Source organism: Schistocerca nitens, chromosome 4 (genome assembly GCF_023898315.1).
Source record: "Schistocerca nitens isolate TAMUIC-IGC-003100 chromosome 4, iqSchNite1.1, whole genome shotgun sequence".
Lineage (NCBI taxonomy): Eukaryota > Metazoa > Arthropoda > Insecta > Orthoptera > Acrididae > Schistocerca > Schistocerca nitens.
The window spans coordinates 872349009-872367951 of record NC_064617.1 but is presented as its reverse complement, the minus strand read 5'-3'; the positions used below and the strand labels follow the sequence as shown (position 1 = coordinate 872367951).

At 43.3% G+C, this 18943-nt stretch overlaps 1 protein-coding gene across 1 annotated transcript in view; it reads left to right on the top strand.

The window, feature by feature from the left end:
• Positions 1 to 17706, top strand: part of LOC126252628 (juvenile hormone acid O-methyltransferase-like) — a 93034-nt gene extending 75328 nt beyond the window's left edge. Inside the window, exons 4-5 of the mRNA XM_049953528.1 lie at positions 17259 to 17381; positions 17603 to 17706. Coding sequence (XP_049809485.1) covers positions 17259 to 17381; positions 17603 to 17706 — 227 coding nt within the window. The remainder of the gene's footprint in view (positions 1 to 17258; positions 17382 to 17602) is intronic.
• Positions 17707 to 18943: the final 1237 nt, after the last annotated feature.

The window sequence follows — 18943 nt, the reverse complement described above, 5'->3', positions numbered from 1 at the left end:
CAGGCATTCAAGAACAGAAAGACGTTCGAAATCGCCTTTCTGACGCTATCCTATTCATGAAACCACAGCAATTTTTAGGATTTAAAACAGTTGTTGCACGTAAACGACAAAAATAATGAACAAGAGGTGAACATAAATAGTAATCTGCTAATGTTTAGGGATACTTAAAATGGTGGTAGGCCTCGCCCACTCTGACTTAAAAACAACATGCAACGTAAGTCTATAGTGTCATCTCCCTTCTTTCTTTACTTCCGTGTTTGAGGTACCTCCACGGTAGCAACACAGTGTAACATATACTGTTGCGCCACTGCTGTGAAAATTGTTTTCATCTGACAGTTGATGCGACACTAGCGCCCCAAGCGGCGAGAAAGCAGCCATAAAATTAAAGTTTGTTCTTAATCATTTTTCTAGTGAATGAGTGAAATAGTTATTAAATTTTTGCGTTCCAAGCATTATTAAATTATCAAGAGACATGAATGATCACGAAATACATGTAAAGACAGCCTAATATCCCTGACTCAGTGATGTTAGAAACAACTTAATTATGAAGCAATACTTTCGAATATGTGTATAACTGCAGCTTACTCCACTGACAACAAAAAATATATAAAAAGACTTTTATCCATTGTGGATGTGGAGCACTGCGACTGTGGTGTGAACAGGTTTTCAGAAATTACTGCAACCAGTCGCCTTATATAAAAAAACATATTTCACGCGTGACAGGAATATATTTCTTTTGTTGTCTGTTCTCATTATGACAGGCATTTTCCTTGACATGCAATAACTTTTTGGGAGGTGGCGTTTCGCACAGTCTTGCACTTCACTCGACTTTCTAATACATAAATATTTTTGTAAATGTTATTACTTTTGTTTCAAAATCGAATGTGTTGAAGATTCTTGCCTTTTGTGGCTCAAATGCACCAAAAATTGGGGAAATGGTTTCTTCTGCGTTGGGAAATAGTTTTATTGCTTTTGTTCTTTTATTATCACGACTGTGGCTTTTTTCTTCAGCTACAGTTATAGTAAATGGCTGGCTCTGAGCACTATGCGACTTAACTTCTGTGGTCATCAGTCGCCTACAACTTAGAACTAATTAAACCTAACTAACCTAAGGACATCACACACATCCATGCCCGAGGCAGGATTCGAACCTGCGACCGTAGCGGTCGCTCGGCTCCAGACTGTAGCGCCTAGAACCGCACGGCCACTCCGGCCGGCTACAGTTATAGTACCGTGTTTCCTACGTTAAATAATTCCATACACGTTACCTATATTCCATATTCACTGATTTGGCTGGAAGCGTAGCGAAGGAAATTTCAAGTTTTTGAGTGGATCCACGACGCCTTTCTGCAAAAGGTCAGGTCCTCTCCTGTTTATTAGCACATTTTTTGTTCTTAAAGAACATGACATTCTCCAGTAAATATCTGTAGGTTACAAAATAGTAGATAAACTATCCTAGTGTCGTTAGGAAACCTAAAAAAAGCAAACGTAGTGCCTTCTTCTTCGTGATGCTGCAGTTTATTGCGCTACAGACGCTCCTGTTTGTAAAAACCATTCTACGAACCAATATAAACAATTACGATTCGCTTTCGCTTTCACAAGATCTCGCCGAACTCAATGATAAACTTCCTGGCGTAATGGGTAACAAAAAAGAGATGGAATATCGCGGCTGAATGTGATAATTCTGCGGTGTTCCTTAACAATGGCGCAATTTTGAGTACATATTACAGATGTGTAATGATCTGTTCTCACGTTAAACAACAACTTTTAACGTGTGTCTGTTGATACACACGATAACACAGAAATAGGATAACGAATTAAGCAAAGAAAAGATAGTCTGAAATATAGAGGGTGAGTCAGGAGCAAAAGTTCATGCTTTGAGGGGTGATAGTATTAGTGATACTGAATCAAAAGCTTCATATGAACTTAAGCTACACTCCGAATGGTTTCCGAGATAGAACTCACTTAATATTCATTGTTATTTATTTTCTCTACTATCAAACCTTTGTCACTGTTTACAATGTATCACAGTAGTGTAGAGCAAGTTGAGACGAACAGTTTGATACGTGAGTCGGGAAGCTATCTCAAATTGGCCTACAAAAACTACGTAAACTACAGCATTTGCGCGCCGAGCGAGTTTTTCAACATTCTCGAGCTCTCTTCGCACAAACCATTAGATCTAGAGAAAAAAATGAATAGGATCTTTTTTGTAAGAAATTTAATATAGTTTTCACTGGAGGGTGTGATTTTAGAGTTATTCAAGGAAAACGTAAAAAAGTTATATAAAATGTGTTCTGTCTCGAAAACCATTCGGAATAGGGCATACGTCCATATGAAGTTCTTTGTTCACAATCACTAATCTTATACTATCACCCCTCGAAGCATGTACCTTTCCTCCGGACTCACACTGTATTTATTATAACACAGTTGACTACCCTCATAACAAAAGGTATATTTGTTGAAACATGTAACTGAAAAAGATATCTTTGTTTTGACTTTAGTTCGTCTGACATTAAACCAAACAGTCTTTTTAAATTATTCCAAGAAAGGACAGGAAGAAAATAAACTTAAAGCTATATTGGAAAATGATCATACAGAGTAACTGAGATGAAAATTTACAACGTGGTGGTTGGACTCACGAAATTTGGACGATCGAGCTGCGGATCCGATTCTGCCACTACTAACATTCCCAACAAGTACCCACGATCTTAAGGAATTCCTTTAAATTCATACCAGCTGCGGCAAATGCAACAAATCAATGCACTTGTATTCGTAAACGATCTATAGATCTATGATCCTGAAAATGTCAGCTTGTGACGTAGTTGATGGCATTTCCCATACACCTTTCAATGCCTTTTCCTTTAGGTATTTCTTTACTTTAGAACTTGCTTACGAAAAAACGAAAGCAAGTAAATAACAAGGTCACATACTAGGTTGACGGATACTCAAAATAATTATTCTTAATTTCGTTCTTATAAACCATAACAGTCCGGTACTTTCTGTCTTTTTTGTTACACACAGCGATAGTAGCGCCCCAAGCTGCCAGAAAATGACAATTCTAAATAGGATATCGGATGAGTGCGAACACTAACATTTAAATTGAATTGTAACGTTGTATTTACAACAAGTAGTGTGTGTGTAATGCCATGAAAAACTAAAATAAGTAAAAAAATTTAACCACAATTGTCATTATTTAGTTTCCTCAGGATCCTGGGAGATACAAAACGACACGTTAGAGGACAGCTTACTTAGGATTCTCTTATAACGTACAGACATTTGCTGAATAATGCTGTTTTCCTTTAATAAGAAAAAAATTCTAGTAATTACAAGAGGACCCGACCATTTACAGAAACGTGCCGAATATCTACCAAACAAAGTGGTGTTTTGTTCGCTGCCCTTTCAGCCAAAACAGTGCATGTGGAACGTGAGAAACCTATATGGAGTGTAAGACCTACATTATTTAACGTACCAAACAAGCCTCCACAGATGTATCTTAAGGAAAAATAACGCAGACGAGATAATAAATTGCCAAAGGGAATAAAACTGTTTCCTAGCACATAAGAAATCAATTCCACAATTGTTGCTGAATCTGACCACAAACGGCAAGAATCTTCAACACCTTCGCTTTTGAAGCAGAGGTCATATCATATACGAAAATACTGGTGAATTAGATGGTCGAGTAAAATGTAAGAAAGGGCGAATTATTAAACTCCATAAAAAATTTTAAGTGTTAGGGAAAGTACCTATGTTAATAACAACAGACAACAACAGAAATATATGCTCCTCGTGCTTAAAATACATGTTTATATTCTCTTGCTTTCAGCGGAATAAACAGCAAATACATATTCGAAAGTATTTTTTCACGAATAAGTTGCAGCTTTTGACATTGAATCAGTGTGGTTCGGATGTTTTTAAATGTATTTCGTGATCATCCATGTCTCTTAGTAATTTACTAACGCATGGAACACATAAATATAAGAACTAATTCTTTATTAAGTAAAAAATAATTATAAACAAACATTATCATTACGGCGCATATGACTGTTTTCCCATCGCCTGGAGCGCTAGTGGCGCCCAGCCGTCAAACAGTAACAACTTTCACACCATAGAGTGTGTAAGTGGCGTGAATAAAAGGACGCTATGTGCAAGAAGCATGAAGCGCCCTTTGAATGTATCCTGATAGCTAAAAGAGCCACGCGCACTTTGAATAAGAAAATGCTATTTGACACTGAAATCAATATAAAAGATAGGGTCGCCACCAACTCTAGCCACACGACAAAGAAGAGGTAGCACTGAGTCGGAAAATTACTTAATTTATTAATAAGAAAAACTCACAAAAGAACATTCATTGTAAAGTCATTGATAAAGAATGGGATGTAGTTATTAATATGATCCAGGCATTCTTCCCGTGAATCAAATATTGAGTAAAGTAAATAGGGCGTGAACACCATGCATAAGTGCAGCCTGCAGCAAGATTCGTGAAAACACGATCTATTCCAGAGCATTTGTTTCAGATAAAAAAAAGGAACACTAATCACTACACCTGTGCACATGGAAACGCTATAGGTGGGCCAACAAGGAAAACTACAAGGTAAAATGGCGAAGGTAACGGCGACGTAACATCGGTACACAAGATAAGATTGAAGGCAAAATTATTTATTCCTTAAAACATTGATGTAGTGCATCTATAGACTGCTGTTGCATGCTAACTATGTACAATTGCTTGTGAAATACTATACGTTTCATAACAGACTCGCGTGCCCACTCGGTCCGCGGAGACAATTTCTATGGACCGTTGCCAAATTTTAATCACATGAGACAAAGAAAATTCACAAATACACAAAAATTACCAAGATCCGGAAAAGATTAGAAGCATACACACACAGTTGTAGGCACATAAACATTCACACTGAACCGAGGGCACTTCAACATATGCAACTCCTTTGTGCTGCGTTCCTCTCACGGATCAAAGTCAAGACTGCATTGGGAATCAAACTGAAAGTCTACAAAAGCCTTGCATTCCCTGCTGCAACCCAGCAAATAAATCTTTATAAGACGAAATTCGAGACCAAAAGCTAAAAGCTCCCCTCTCTATGTGACAACGCGCCACGCGGTCAGTCCAACTCACCCTTCTTCGACTGGAGCACAGCTGTGTACGCTTCCCGTACCGGCGGCAGACTGCCTCCCGCTTCTCCAGCCTCTTCCACGCTCCGCGTGGACCGGAAAACCCCAGGATGCCACTGCCGCCACCAACCTAACGCGGGTGGATTTCTCACAAGTAGCGGAAACCTCTTTGCCGACTTGACCACTACGAGAGTTGGCAATGAAAGGTGGCTACAGGACCCTTTCATCACCCCAAACGTCCCGGAGAAGACTGTGCCGCGAATTTTCTCGCCATGCTAGGAGATTCGCCAACAGTCTTCGAAACAAACATACCCTAACGAGTAACAATTGCAACAGTAAACAGCAGCACAAAGGAGTTGATTAATCTCTTATATCCAAGTGAGCTTTATCTGACCTTAGTCAATAATTGTGACCTCATGCGGTCCGCAGAGCAAACGGAACAAATTAAATTAAGCGTGATATACTACGCTAACATCATGTCATCTGACCTACTACGACCACAACCATGAGATATTATTTTAAAATTGCTTTAACCAACTATCAAAAGTTAACATAGAGACATAGGTGAACAGGTACATAATATATATATAAATATATAAACAAATACAATGATGCAAAATCATTATCACGAACCAAAGCAGTATCATCTGGTGCTGACATATATAAAAACATGCAAGTGAAAGTGCAAAATACAATATTCACAACAAATACAGTGATACAAAATCATTAATGAACCCAATGGTATGACAGCTGGTAAATAATCACCTATTGAAAATAAGACATGAGTACAAAAACACATCCAGAAATCAACTCGTTGACACGCTGTCATTTTTCAGTTTCGCCACATGGTTGTTTCACTGGGTATTCTCTTTAGGTGCTGGGGTGGGCGTCTCTTCTAAAGGCGACTTGGAGGATAAGCTACTAGGGGACCACAACACTGAACTGGGGAGTTCGCAGCGGCGTTGATTGTAACGTCCGTTGTAACCCAGGTTGTTCATCCCAGACAGCACCCCGCGACGTTGCCTCGTGCCCGTTTCCACCCTCTGCGTCCATACTGTGGGATGGTTCGGCATTGCAGATTTGCAGGACATCGCCACTTGTGGGCCCTGCCTCATCATCGAGAAGGCGGCTTGGCGGTCGTCGTCCGTGTGTTGTGGAGGAATGTGTTTTACCGACACACGCCCCCGTCTCCTATCGTGTCAATGGGGAGACACGCGCTCTTCTGCGTCGCATCGAGGTCGACGTAAACTCGTGCGGGTGTCGGGCTTGAGACCCGCTTATCACCTCTTTGCACCGTCTCAGCTGATGCGTCAGTGGTGGGACCCGTGTCCCTCCGGGCAGTGGGCGTTACCTCACCGCAGCAGCCGTCTGGACTAGCGGCGCTCAGGGATCGGCGGCCTCGCCTGGTGTGCGTCATACTTTCCCTTTCGCTTGTCAGATGACTAGCGCATGGGGTGGAACGCCGGCCATCAGCTGGCGCTGCCGTGGTGACACGCCTGCGGGTTCCGGTGTGAGCCTGCGCCTGGGGGAAAACCAGCATCCCCTCCCCTCTGACGGGGAAACAGCTGTGACCGCTCGCCGCATCACTGCTTCGCTGTTGATACCAGGGTTCGGCAACGCCTGCCGGTGGACCAAGCCCTGTGCTTTCTGATGCGGAGGCTCCCTAGGCGGCCTTGCACCCACTTAAGAACTGCGCTCACAGGGATCGTTACAAAATATCATGTGTACAGATTACCACAAAATCTTCGGAGTTTCTCACTCCTGATCAATACATGGAATAGTGCCCAAAATTAACTTGACAAAAAGGGCCTTCTTAACATTACTAATAAAAAAAACAATGAAGAAAATTAAATAACCAATATTCAAACAAACAAAAAATCCTTTTTATAAAATATAGTTCCAGTATTACATCTGCTGTCAATCATTCAGGGTAGATCTTGTACAAGGTTTGGTCAGGATTTGGATAGGATTTGGCGCCGCTGATAGCTACAGACACAAAACTCTACCTGCTCCTAACTACGCTCTCACACACAATCTACACAGCTCGTACTAGTCACCATCACCATATAGCCCGACTACAATTCCCACATATAAACAAAATATTCCTTTCAACACCAATACCCATATCGTTGTTCATTGACTGCTCCTCCAAGGTTTGCAGAACATGTTTGCTGATCTGTGAAAAATTTCCGAGACTTCTTTTCTATGGACATTGCATAATAAAAGTTATGATTAATGAGACACAGAAGGTTCATTCAAGTCACATCTGGAATGGTAAATGTTTCAACATCTATTCATCAGACTAATGCAAAAGGTCAGTGGGCATAAAAATGAAAATAAAAATCATCCTATCCTATTAGCAAACACATAAACACTTCGTCCTATAAGTACATAAAAAAATACTGTCAAAAGAAATCCATTGTCCAGGGCCATGAGTACCCAACTTACTGCTATCATAAGATACTCATAATGATTACACACTTACTCACCACATGTCCCCAGGGGTCCTCACCTACCGTCATGTTATTTTAGCTTGGAGGTAGTCGCATTGATTCTCTATTGAATATCAAGCTGCTTGAGTTTATAAGCTGTTTCCATATACATCTTCTGGGGTTTCACACCCTGGTGTCCTCAACCATACCTAGTAGTATGTGACGGCAAGTTACACTTTCCAAATATCTTATAAGATGGCAACTCTGAAAATCAAACACTATTAATCTCCCTTCATACACAATTCCTTCACCTACAAGTCACCAAGTTGCTTCATTAACATCGCAGTACATTTGAAAAATCTCACTGAATCATACTCACCTAAGGGGAATAAGAACACTAAAACTGTAATTTATCATCAAGAATTTACCTTACGACCATTGACTCGCCACGCCAACACACACGATACCTTTTTCGTCATCAAAGAACGAAAGCCACCTTACTGTAATAGGAAACGCTTCATATGAGCCTCATAATCATTCACATTCAGATGTTTTGAAACTGCACAACACTACTCCTTTCTGCTGACAAGAAGAAATAACTACACACATATTGGGGGACCCTTTACAATACACAGAAAATATACACTTTAATTTTAATCACACCAGTGTGAATCAAAACATTGGAAAATGTGCACTGTAATTTTACTCACAAAAGAATGAGTGCGAAAAAGCGTATGGGCAATAGTCATTCCGACCTCCGAGGGGCAAGATCTTCTGCTTCTTATTCAATGTAAGGTTTTACGTTGGAGATGTGGTGCAGGCCCTTCGACTTTTCGAGAGCGGAGTGTTTCTACTTCAAGCGCATTCGGATGGGGAATCCGCTTGATTCTGTACGGCCCGTTGAATAAGAAGAAGAACTTCTTTGACAACCCAGCCCGTTTATTAGAGAGCTTGTGCGAGCGTACAAGTACTTTCTGGCCCACGTGAAAAGTTATATTCCGCACCTTCCTTTTGTAGGTTCTTATCCGAGCCTCGGCGGCACTCTTTATATTTTTCAGGGCAACCTCCACAATTGCAGATCTTCGTAACCTGGGTTCTACTGGCCAGGGAACCACCTCTTTTATTTTACTCGGAGGCTCCTTGTTTTTCAGGACCAGAATCGGTGGCAACGTCGTCGAGGAATTTGGCAACTCATTTAGTATGTTCTGGAAACCGGCTAGTTTCGTGTCCCACGTCCGGTGGTCACGGTGGCAGTATAACCTACACAATTTTCCAATCTCCTTCATCCACCTTTCACAAGGATTTGCTGAAGGGCAGAAAAGGGAGATAAAGATCGGTTTCACTCGCTTTCTCCGAAGCATATGCTCCCAGTGACGTGACCTGAATTGTGGCCCGTTGTCCGAAATCACACGCTTCACAGTGCCAACCTCCCGTAAGAAGTGATTTGCGAACGCGGCAGCTACTGCCTTCCCGGTGGCCCTACGCAGCGGGGTGAGGCAGACGAATTTTGACGTCAGCTCTACTGCCACAAAAATGTACGCAAATCCGTTCCTAGAACGCACTAGCGGACCGAATAGATCTACTGCTGCGAGATCCCTGAGTTTATTGGGAACGATCGGGTGTATTGGTGCGGCAAACGACACAGTGGGCGGCTTGGCTTGCTGACAGGGCTTGCATACCCTAATTACTTTACGTATACGCCGAAGCATATTATTAAAGTAACAGGCTTCCCGCAGCTTCTCCAAGCATTTCCTCGCACCAAAGTGACCGTAGCTCAAATGCACGTACCACACGAGCTTGTTCACCAGTTCCTCCGGAATCGCTAACAGCCACCTGGAGTCATCCAGAGCTCGCCTCTTAAATAGGATGCCATTCCGGATAATATAATACTGCCTGATGGCCGCGTGGGATTTATCATGCCATTTCTCTTTGATGTCACGCAAGACTTCGTCCTTGTCTTGTTCCGCCCCGATATTGCCTAGTGACGTAGTGACAAAATTCTCGAATGCCACATTTTGAAGGTATAACACACTGAAATTGTTTTCATCAATAGCGTTATCCTCAGCATGGGTGAGCCCGATAGGCATCCGAGATAGAGCATCAGCAATGATGTTCTTGTGCCCCGGAATGTACTCTATCGTGAAGTGGTATTCCTGGAGGAACACCGTCCACCGTCCGAGTCTACCGTGATTGATTTTGGCGCTCATTAGGAATTGTAGTGCTCGGTGGTCACTGTACACCCTGGTCGTGCGGCCGAACAAATAGTAACGGAATTTCTTGAATGCCCAGACAATCGCCAGGGCTTCAAGCTCCGTGACAGAGTAGTTCCGTTCACTCCGCGAGAGCACACGGCTGGCGAACGAGATAGTTTTCCAGGTGGACGGGTCCTTTCCACCATCCGTCTGGAACAACACCGCTCCCAGCCCCGTCAGTGAACTATCTGTCATCAGGCAAAACTCTTGATTCAAATCCGGATGGGCGAGCAATGGAGCGTTAACGATTCGTCAAATTCGCTCTGTGCTTGTTCGTCCCACATCCAAACGGTGTTCTTACCCGTCAGTGCACATAAACGAGGGGTGGACAAAAATTGAGATTTAAAAATCTCTTGTAGAAATTGCAAAGCCCCAAATAACCCCTGAGCTGACGCTTTGACGTGGGCGTTGCGCACTCCGCAATTGCTGAAATTTTTTCGGGATCCGGATGAATTCCATCCGCCGACACAATATGACCCAGAAACTTTATGCTTTCACGCCCGAACTGGGATTTGTCCAGATTCACGGTCACCCCCGCTTTCTCGAATACTTCGAGCAATCGATTTAGAACCCGGTTGTGTTCCTCCCATGACTTCTCTGCAATTAGAATGTCGTCCACATACACAGTTACGCGCGCTCTTAGGTCGTCAGGTAGTATGCTATTCAGGCCTCTTATGAAGGCGGCTGAAGAAACATTCAACCCGAAAGGGAGACGTTTAAACTGGTAGCAGCTCCCATAGCAGAGGAAGGCAGTGTATTGCCTGCAAGACGAATCGAGCATAATTTGCCAATAGCTGTTTCGGAGGTCAACGGATGACAAAACTTTCACGCCATGAAACCTTTGCAGCAGTTCCTCCAATCCTTCTGGCCTATCTGTCTCAGACATGATTACCGTATTTATTTGCCGCGAGTCCAACACCAAACGCACGGACTTGTCCCGCTTTGGCACAACGAGTAATGGCGAGTTGTATGAACTCCTAGCTCGCTCTATTACACCCTGCTCCAGCATCCTACTTATTTCGGCTTCCACACTGCTCTTGTGCACCAGTGGGATGGGGTAGGGCTTAACAAAGAAAGGAAGATGCTCGCGCACCGTAAAGCGGTACAGAAATCCATCAATTGCCTCCGGTGAATCCGAAAATACTCGGGAATGGCTTCTCAGAACGCGACACAGTTCCATACGATTCGCTTCCGAGGCTCCCGCACCAGCAATACACCTTTTCACCGCGCTCGTGAAAACATCGTTCCTACCATACTCATTAGGTTGTGAATCTAGGTCACTAATCAGATTGACCAAAACCTCCTGCCCAGGTCGCGACTCAGTCCTAACGTGAAATTTCAGACAGCTCACCTCAGACTCCTTGCGCAAAACACATTCCTCGAAAATTAGACTGACAGGGTTGCTCCCGGCAATGATAGTCATAACACCGCCAGCCACGTCGATTACGGCGCGGTGGGCATTCATGAAGTCTGTCCCCAATATCATCGCCACGCTCATCAGCGGCATCACAAAAAAATTAAATTCAAACTCATGTCCTTGACAGACGAAGTTTACTCGAGTCTGAACTTTAATTTTAACACTTTTTCCATATATCGCGCCCCTGACTGTAGTTCCTCTCACCTGGAAAGTTGGCCAACTCCCCGTTTCCTCAGACTTCCGAAACGCCGCCTCATTAATCAGCGAAAAGGGGCTGCCTGTATCGAGTACACATCTAAGACTGACTCTCCGAATGTAAACAGACACGACTGGGTTTACCGCGGGCACACCAATACTGTGGTCCTCCCTCAACAAATCTTCCCTAATATCGTCTCCCTCTATCAAATGCACATCAATATCACTGGTCCTCATTAAGTTGTCGCCAACCGAGTCAGCCGCTAGTCATTGATCCCTTTGATTAGGGTCATGTAGCGGATTGTGACGCGGGTTTGCGGGACGAATTTCAACACCCAATGGCGGACCACCCGTACTGTTTACAGCACCCCTGCTGTTGCTTGTTCGATAATTATTCTGTGGTCGGTCACGACTACCGTTCCTAGGTCCGCTATAATTACTCCAATATCTCTGCTCATTACCATATCTTCTAAACTCCCGGGGGTGTCTTTGATTTACTCTCGGCGAATGATGACGATTGGCATCGTTCGTTCTGCCCGCGTTCCGTGAGGAATCGCGACGCTGCCAACGCTCGCGCGCCCTGTAACTCTGAGGCGACCCGTTACGTCTGGAGTGCCACCTGTCTCTACGGCTGCGGCTTCGCTCGCGCGGCCGCTGCTCGTAGGCACTCTGACCGTAATTCTGCGTGGTGCCATTCGCATCGCACTCAAGCTCTAAAAGGAAATTGCGAAACCCCTCTACGTCATCCTTACATCGTCCTGCAAGGATAACGTGCCGCAACTGCATTGGAAACTTTCCCAGGCAAATACGAATAATTTCTGCAGGTCCATAAGGATCGTCAAGATGTTCATTCGCCTGCAGCATGTGCTCGAACATCTGCACAGGGCTGGAGAATTTTGACCTGTTTAACTCTGGTAGCATAATGAGTCCGTGTTTTACACGACTTTGCGCCGCCACTGACCAATATATCGACAGGAAGTGTTGACGAAACTCCCCAACAGTGTAGCAATTGCGTGCAATTGACCTCATCCGCGCCGCTGGCTCACCTTCGAGGTAGCTGCACATATACTCTATCTTGTGCGCACTGGGCCACGTAGGAGGGAGGGAGAACTCGAACTGCTGTAACCAGGCCCGCGGGTGAATTGAATCCCCGTAGCCGAGTTACGGAAGACTTCAAACTTCCTCACGGTCAGAAAATGTTTAAAGTCAAATTCGTGAGTTTCCCTTGGCGAACGTTCCTGAGGAGATCCGCGCCGTTCCCACCTGGTACGAGATCCGTGATCATGACGATGATCAAATTCGCCATCGTTCCCGGAATCATCGTCGGAATAATGGCCCTTTCGTTCATTTCTTTCAACTTCATGAGCCTTTAACCCTTTTAGGTGAAGTTCTAAACGGGCCATGCGCTCACATATTCCCTCGGTAACCCCTCTTTGTTGTATTTTTATTTCACACTGTCCACGCGGACATTTCGTTATCGACCGTATTTCGTCTGCATCCGCTGATGACGAGGTAATCGTTTCCCTATTATTGTCAGACGTTCGCGCCACTGCGTCTGAGATCCTGGCTATTTCTTCTCGCATCTCTCGGTGGGCCGTGTCTTGTTTTGTTTGCGTAAGCCCTTGCTCTCGCTCGAGAGCTATTATCGCCTGGCTGAGGGTTTCTACCTGCGCGCTAAGGTGGACCGGGCACTTAGCCGCAGTGTCCTCGATTCGGGACACAAGAGCCGCGTAGTCACTCTGGCATTGTTCTGCTAACGCGCGGAGATCCCTGGCGGAATTTCGTCCTACTCGGGACTCAAGAGCCGCTTGTTCACTCTGGCATTGTTCTGCTAGTATACGTATATTCCCAGCGAATCTTTCTTCTTGCTCCATCGCCTGCTTGCTAATGACTTGGTGCCCCTCTTCTAAGGCGGAGATGCGTTGGTCAATGATCGCCAGTTTCTCCCCAACACCCTGTACTATTTCACTAGTCAATCTTTTATTCGCTTCCTCGATATGCCTCCTAATTTCTTCTGCTTGTTTTTTATTCACTTCCTCGATATGTCTCCTATTACTGTCTAGTAATTGTCGTAGCATAGCCTGTAATGAATTTGCATCTATCGAATGATTCGAAATCACTACGGCGGGCTCAGGATGGACAACACTTGTACTTGCGTTTTCCGCGTTTCGTTCCTGGTCAGACTCGACGTTTTGACCTCGTCCTTGTTCAGGGTTATTGTCTTGGAGGTTTTTCCGATCGCGGCTCCCTGAACAGCTACGCGTCTCCATCATAAGGATAGTTACTCCGTGCTCCAAAATACAACAAGAATAATGCCAAAGTCTCCTAATGGACTCACAGTCCCCACAAAGCACCCAAGATTTACTATATGACACCGATACACGCCACAGGACAAGAGTCAACCCACACTTGTAACACAATTGAATACTAAATCACAATATCTATACAGTAATACATATACAAGATAAAACATGTAAGAAAATGCACACCTATATCATAAATTCTGTATCACAGAAAGACAATATACCAATTAGCACATCCAACCGAAAATAACTAATCCTCACTGCGCATCAGAAGATCTCTGGTTTACCGAAATCCGTGAGCAGGGTAAGCCATGTGTAAGTGGCGTGAATAAAAGGACGCTATGTGCAAGAAGCATGAAGCGCCCTTTGAATGTATCCTGATAGCTAAAAGAGCCACGCGCACTTTGAATAAGAAAATGCTATTTGACACTGAAATCAATATAAAAGATAGGGTCGCCACCAACTCTAGCCACACGACAAAGAAGAGGTAGCACTGAATCGGAAAATTACTTAATTTATTAATAAGAAAAACTCACAAAAGAACATTCATTGTAAAGTCATCGATAAAGAATGGGATGTAGTTATTAATATGATCCAGGCATTCTTCCCGTGAATCAAATATTGAGTAAAGTAAATAGGGCGTGAACACCATGCGTAAGTGCAGCCTGCAGCAAGATTCGTGAAAACACGATCTATTCCAGAGCATTTGTTTCAGATAAAAAAAGGAACACTAATCACTACACCTGTGCACATGGAAACGCTATAGGTGGGCCAACAAGGAAAACTACAAGGTAAAATGGCGAAGGTAACGGCGACGTAACATCGGTACACAAGATAAGATTGAAGGCAAAATTATTTATTCCTTAAAACATTGATGTAGTGCATCTATAGACTGCTGTTGCATGCTAACTATGTACAATTGCTTGTGAAATACTATACGTTTCATAACAGACTCGCGTGCCCACTCGGTCCGCAGAGACAATTTCTATGGACCGTTGCCAAATTTTAATCACATGAGACAAAGAAAATTCACAAATACACAAAAATTACCAAGATCCGGAAAAGATTAGAAGCATACACACACAGTTGTAGGCACATAAACATTCACACTGAACCGAGGGCACTTCAACATATGCAACTCCTTTGTGCTGCGTTCCTCTCACGGATCAAAGTCAAGACTGCATTGGGAATCAAACTGAAAGTCTACAAAAGCCTTGCATTCCCTGCTGCAACCCAGCAAATAAATCTTTATAAGACGAAATTCGAGACCAAAAGCTAAAAGCTCCCCTCTCTATGTGACAACGCGCCACGCGGTCAGTCCAACTCACCCTTCTTCGACTGGAGCACAGCTGTGTACGCTTCCCGTACCGGCAGCAGACTGCCTCCCGCTTCTCCAGCCTCTTCCACGCTCCGCGTGGACCGGAAAACCCCAGGATGCCACTGCCGCCACCAACCTAACGCGGGTGGATTTCTCACAAGTAGCGGAAACCTCTTTGCCGACTTGACCACTACGAGAGTTGGCAATGAAAGGTGGCTACAGGACCCTTTCAAGTGAGCAGACTATATCTATATCTACATCTGTATCTACATGGATACTCTACAAGTCACATTTAAGTGCCTGGCAGAGGGTTCTTCGAACCACCTTCACAGTTCTCTGTTATTCCAATCTCGTATAGCGCGCGGAAGGAACAAACATCTATATCGTTCCGTGCGAGCTCTGATTTCTCTTATTTTATAATGGTGACCGTTTCTCCCTATATAGGCCAGCGTCAACAAAATGTTGGTTGGTGACTGAAATTTGGTGAGAAGGTTCCTCCTCAATGAAAAACGCCTTTGTTTTAATGATGTCCTCGTATTCTATTATCGCGAAATATGGGAGACATGATATGTGAACTTGAGTGATAATCATTAAAACAAAGGCGTTTTTCGTTGGGACGGGATCTTGTCATGAAATTACAATCACCAGTTTTCTCCTCCGATTGCGAAAACATTCTGTTGGCACCCACCTACGAAGGGAGAAATGATAAGCACGATAAAATAAGAGAAATCAGGGCTCGCACAGAAAAATATAAGTGCTCGTTTTTCCCGCGCGCCGTTCGAGAGTGGAACGGCAGAGAGACAGCTTGAAGGTGGTTCATTAAACCTTCTGCCAGGCACTTTGTTGTGAATAGCAGAGTAATCACGATGATGTAGATGTACAAACCCTGTATCATTTCAGTGACACTTTCTCCCCTATTTCGCGATAATACAAAACGTGTTGCCCTTCTTTGAACTTTACCGATATACCCCATCAGTCCTATCTAGTAAGAACCCCACACCGCACAGCAGTGTTCTAAAAAAGGAATGAACAAGCTTAATGTAGACAGCCTCTTTAATAGATCTGTCACATTTTCTAAGTGCCCTGCCAATAAAACGCAGTCTTTGGTCAACATTGCCTATGTCTTCCTTCCAGTTTAAGGTGTTTTGTTATTGTAGTTCCGAGATATTTGGTTAAATTTGCGTCCTTTAGATTTAGTTTAACGGGTTCCTTTTAGCACCCATGTGGATGGCCTCACACTTTCCGTTATTTAGAGTCAATTGCCAATTTTCGCTCCATACAGATACCTTTTTTAAATGGTTTTGCAATTTGTTTTGATCTTCTGATGACTTTACTAGTCGGTAAACGACAGTATCATCTGCAAACAGCCTAAGACGGCTGCTCAGATTGTCTCCCAAATTGTTTATATAGATAAGGAACATCAAAGGGCCTATAACACTACCTTGGGGAACGCCAGAAATCACTTCTGTTTTACTCGATGACTTTCCGTCAGTTACTACCAACTGCGACCTGTCTGATAGGAAATCACGAATCCATTCACATAACTGAGACGATATTTCATAAGCACGCAATTTCACTACAAGCCTCTTGTGTGGTACAGTGTCAAAATCCTTTCGGAAATCCAGAACTACGGAATCCATTTAAAATCCCTTGTCAGTAACACTCAACATTTCGTGCGAGTAAAGAGCTTGTGTTTCACAAGGACAATGTTTTCTGAATCGTGTTGACCGTATGTCAACAGACCATTTTCTTCGAGGTAATTCATAATGTTCAAAATCAATGTTTGTTCCGGAATTTCTGCTGCTTAATGACGTTAATGATATGGGCCTGTAATTTAGTGGCTTACTCCTACTACCTTGAATATTGGTGTATGTACTAGACTGTGGCATAACTGACAGACCGATTCTAGCAGACACAAAATCGAAGTCATTGGCAGCATGTGACGTTCAGAATAGACGTCGCAGATGGCGGACACATGGAGCGTCGGAATATCGAGTCATGTTGTTTCTAGGGTCCGACAGCAAACTTTACGAGACTACCAACAATTATTAGGCTTAGTAAGCCTACAGTCACATTATCTGTATGATATCGAATTTTCTGCACATGTTAGAAAGTCGCCCTGTATACCCGCGCATATACATCTAAGACTAGCACGACTTACGTGCCTTGGCCACAGAGGCTCTCGGTGTGATGACAGTATGCCGTTTATGTTGACAGACTCCTTGAAGGCGGTGATCCCGTTCACGGTGAGAATGCCTGCAGCAGTACGAGAGACCTACCTCCAGGGGATAGTCAGTGCTTGCTACGCCAACGGGTCACTCAGCGTCAAACCTGGGATAGGTACCGGGGAAGCAGACCTGCATCGATGGAATTTCAGCGTGTTGGTAGCGCACGCCGTGAAAACTGACGAACAAAGGCACCAAGGTGCCTAGGCGGGCTCGGCTAGAGAACACTTTACTGTTCAGTATTCTGTCTGACAGAAGAGTGTCAAGGGTACTTTACATGTAGTGGTATTTGTGTAATCTGTGTCTTTCACATTATTCTAAACTTACGCTTTTTAGGTTTAGAAGATTTTGGTATTATTAATACATCTTCATCCTACACACTGATCGTCTTCCCAAAGCTGTATAGTATGCAACTCATTGGAATCCTGCTCTCCGACTAACGCAAAACACCTCGCTTCCTTAGTTTTTGTGGTGTGCAGCTTTCCCTATTGTAAATTCTACATCTAATTCTGCCCCTAAGTAAATAATTTACCTTCTCTGATACAACCAACTCCTGATCTAAGGAATATCATTTCTGATATTTCCAATTGCAAACTTTCTTTTCTTGGAGCCCAACATTTTGCTCCATACAGGGTGCAAACTGCTATTACTTTAAAAAATTTCATTCGTATCTCGTTCTTACCTTTCCCTTTGAGGATTCTTGCAATTGTTTCTCGTATTATCTGATAGGTGTTTGTTTGATTTTTCCTCTTCATAGGTTATGTCGCAGCCGAAGTACTGGAAATCATACATATGTTCCAATATTCTGCCTCTTGATGCAGGTTTTTGATCTCACTGATTTTCTGCCTACGAATGCCATAAACTTAATTTCAGTTGTTCAGATCTTTTAATTATACGTAGAGCTAAGGCATGTAGCTTACATTTGGCCCTCTTCAGTTTGTCTTCACTTTCTTGAATGATTACTTAGTCTTCAGCATTAATTGTTCGTGTATCATTGCTTCCTAATTTGATTCCCAAAGGAACATACGTGTCTGTCGATGTTCTGGGTATGTCTCCACGTTGAAATCTCTTTTCTTTAAATTACCTGTTTTATTATAGTGTTGTGACCTGCTCATTAGCTGCCATGTGCCAACGCGAAGTTCAGTGTTGTGTAGTGTATGGTATGGTGCAGTGTTCTTAACATGCAAATCACAGCTCTCTGAGCAGTTCCACGCCCAGCCGCCAGGCGTGCTGTGTTCTTTATGCCTTTATATCTTTTCTATGCGTTCTGTTTATTCTCTGTTTTTGTGAACTTCTGGGTGGTATATGCTCCTTGCCAACTTTCTGTTACATAGTACCGAGTTGTAGGCTGTAATCAACTCCTTTTTATGACAATGATTAGAGTTAGAATTATGGCATTTCTGTTCTGTCTACATTTAAGAGGGATGTCTGACGTGCCCTCCTAATAATGTTACAAAGAATCAGTTGAAGCGTCGTTCACTTAGTCGCTACAAACACGTCAAGCAAACGTTGGTTAGCCAGAAGTAGAGCTGAATTCAACAGTAAAAATATTGTCACTATGAATTCTCCTTTTCACAAAACCTGTTTGTTCTTCAGTAATTTTTCCAATGCATGTTGCAATCGGTATTTGAAAAACTACGTTAATACTTTTCCCAGTATTAGGATCATTTCTCTTTC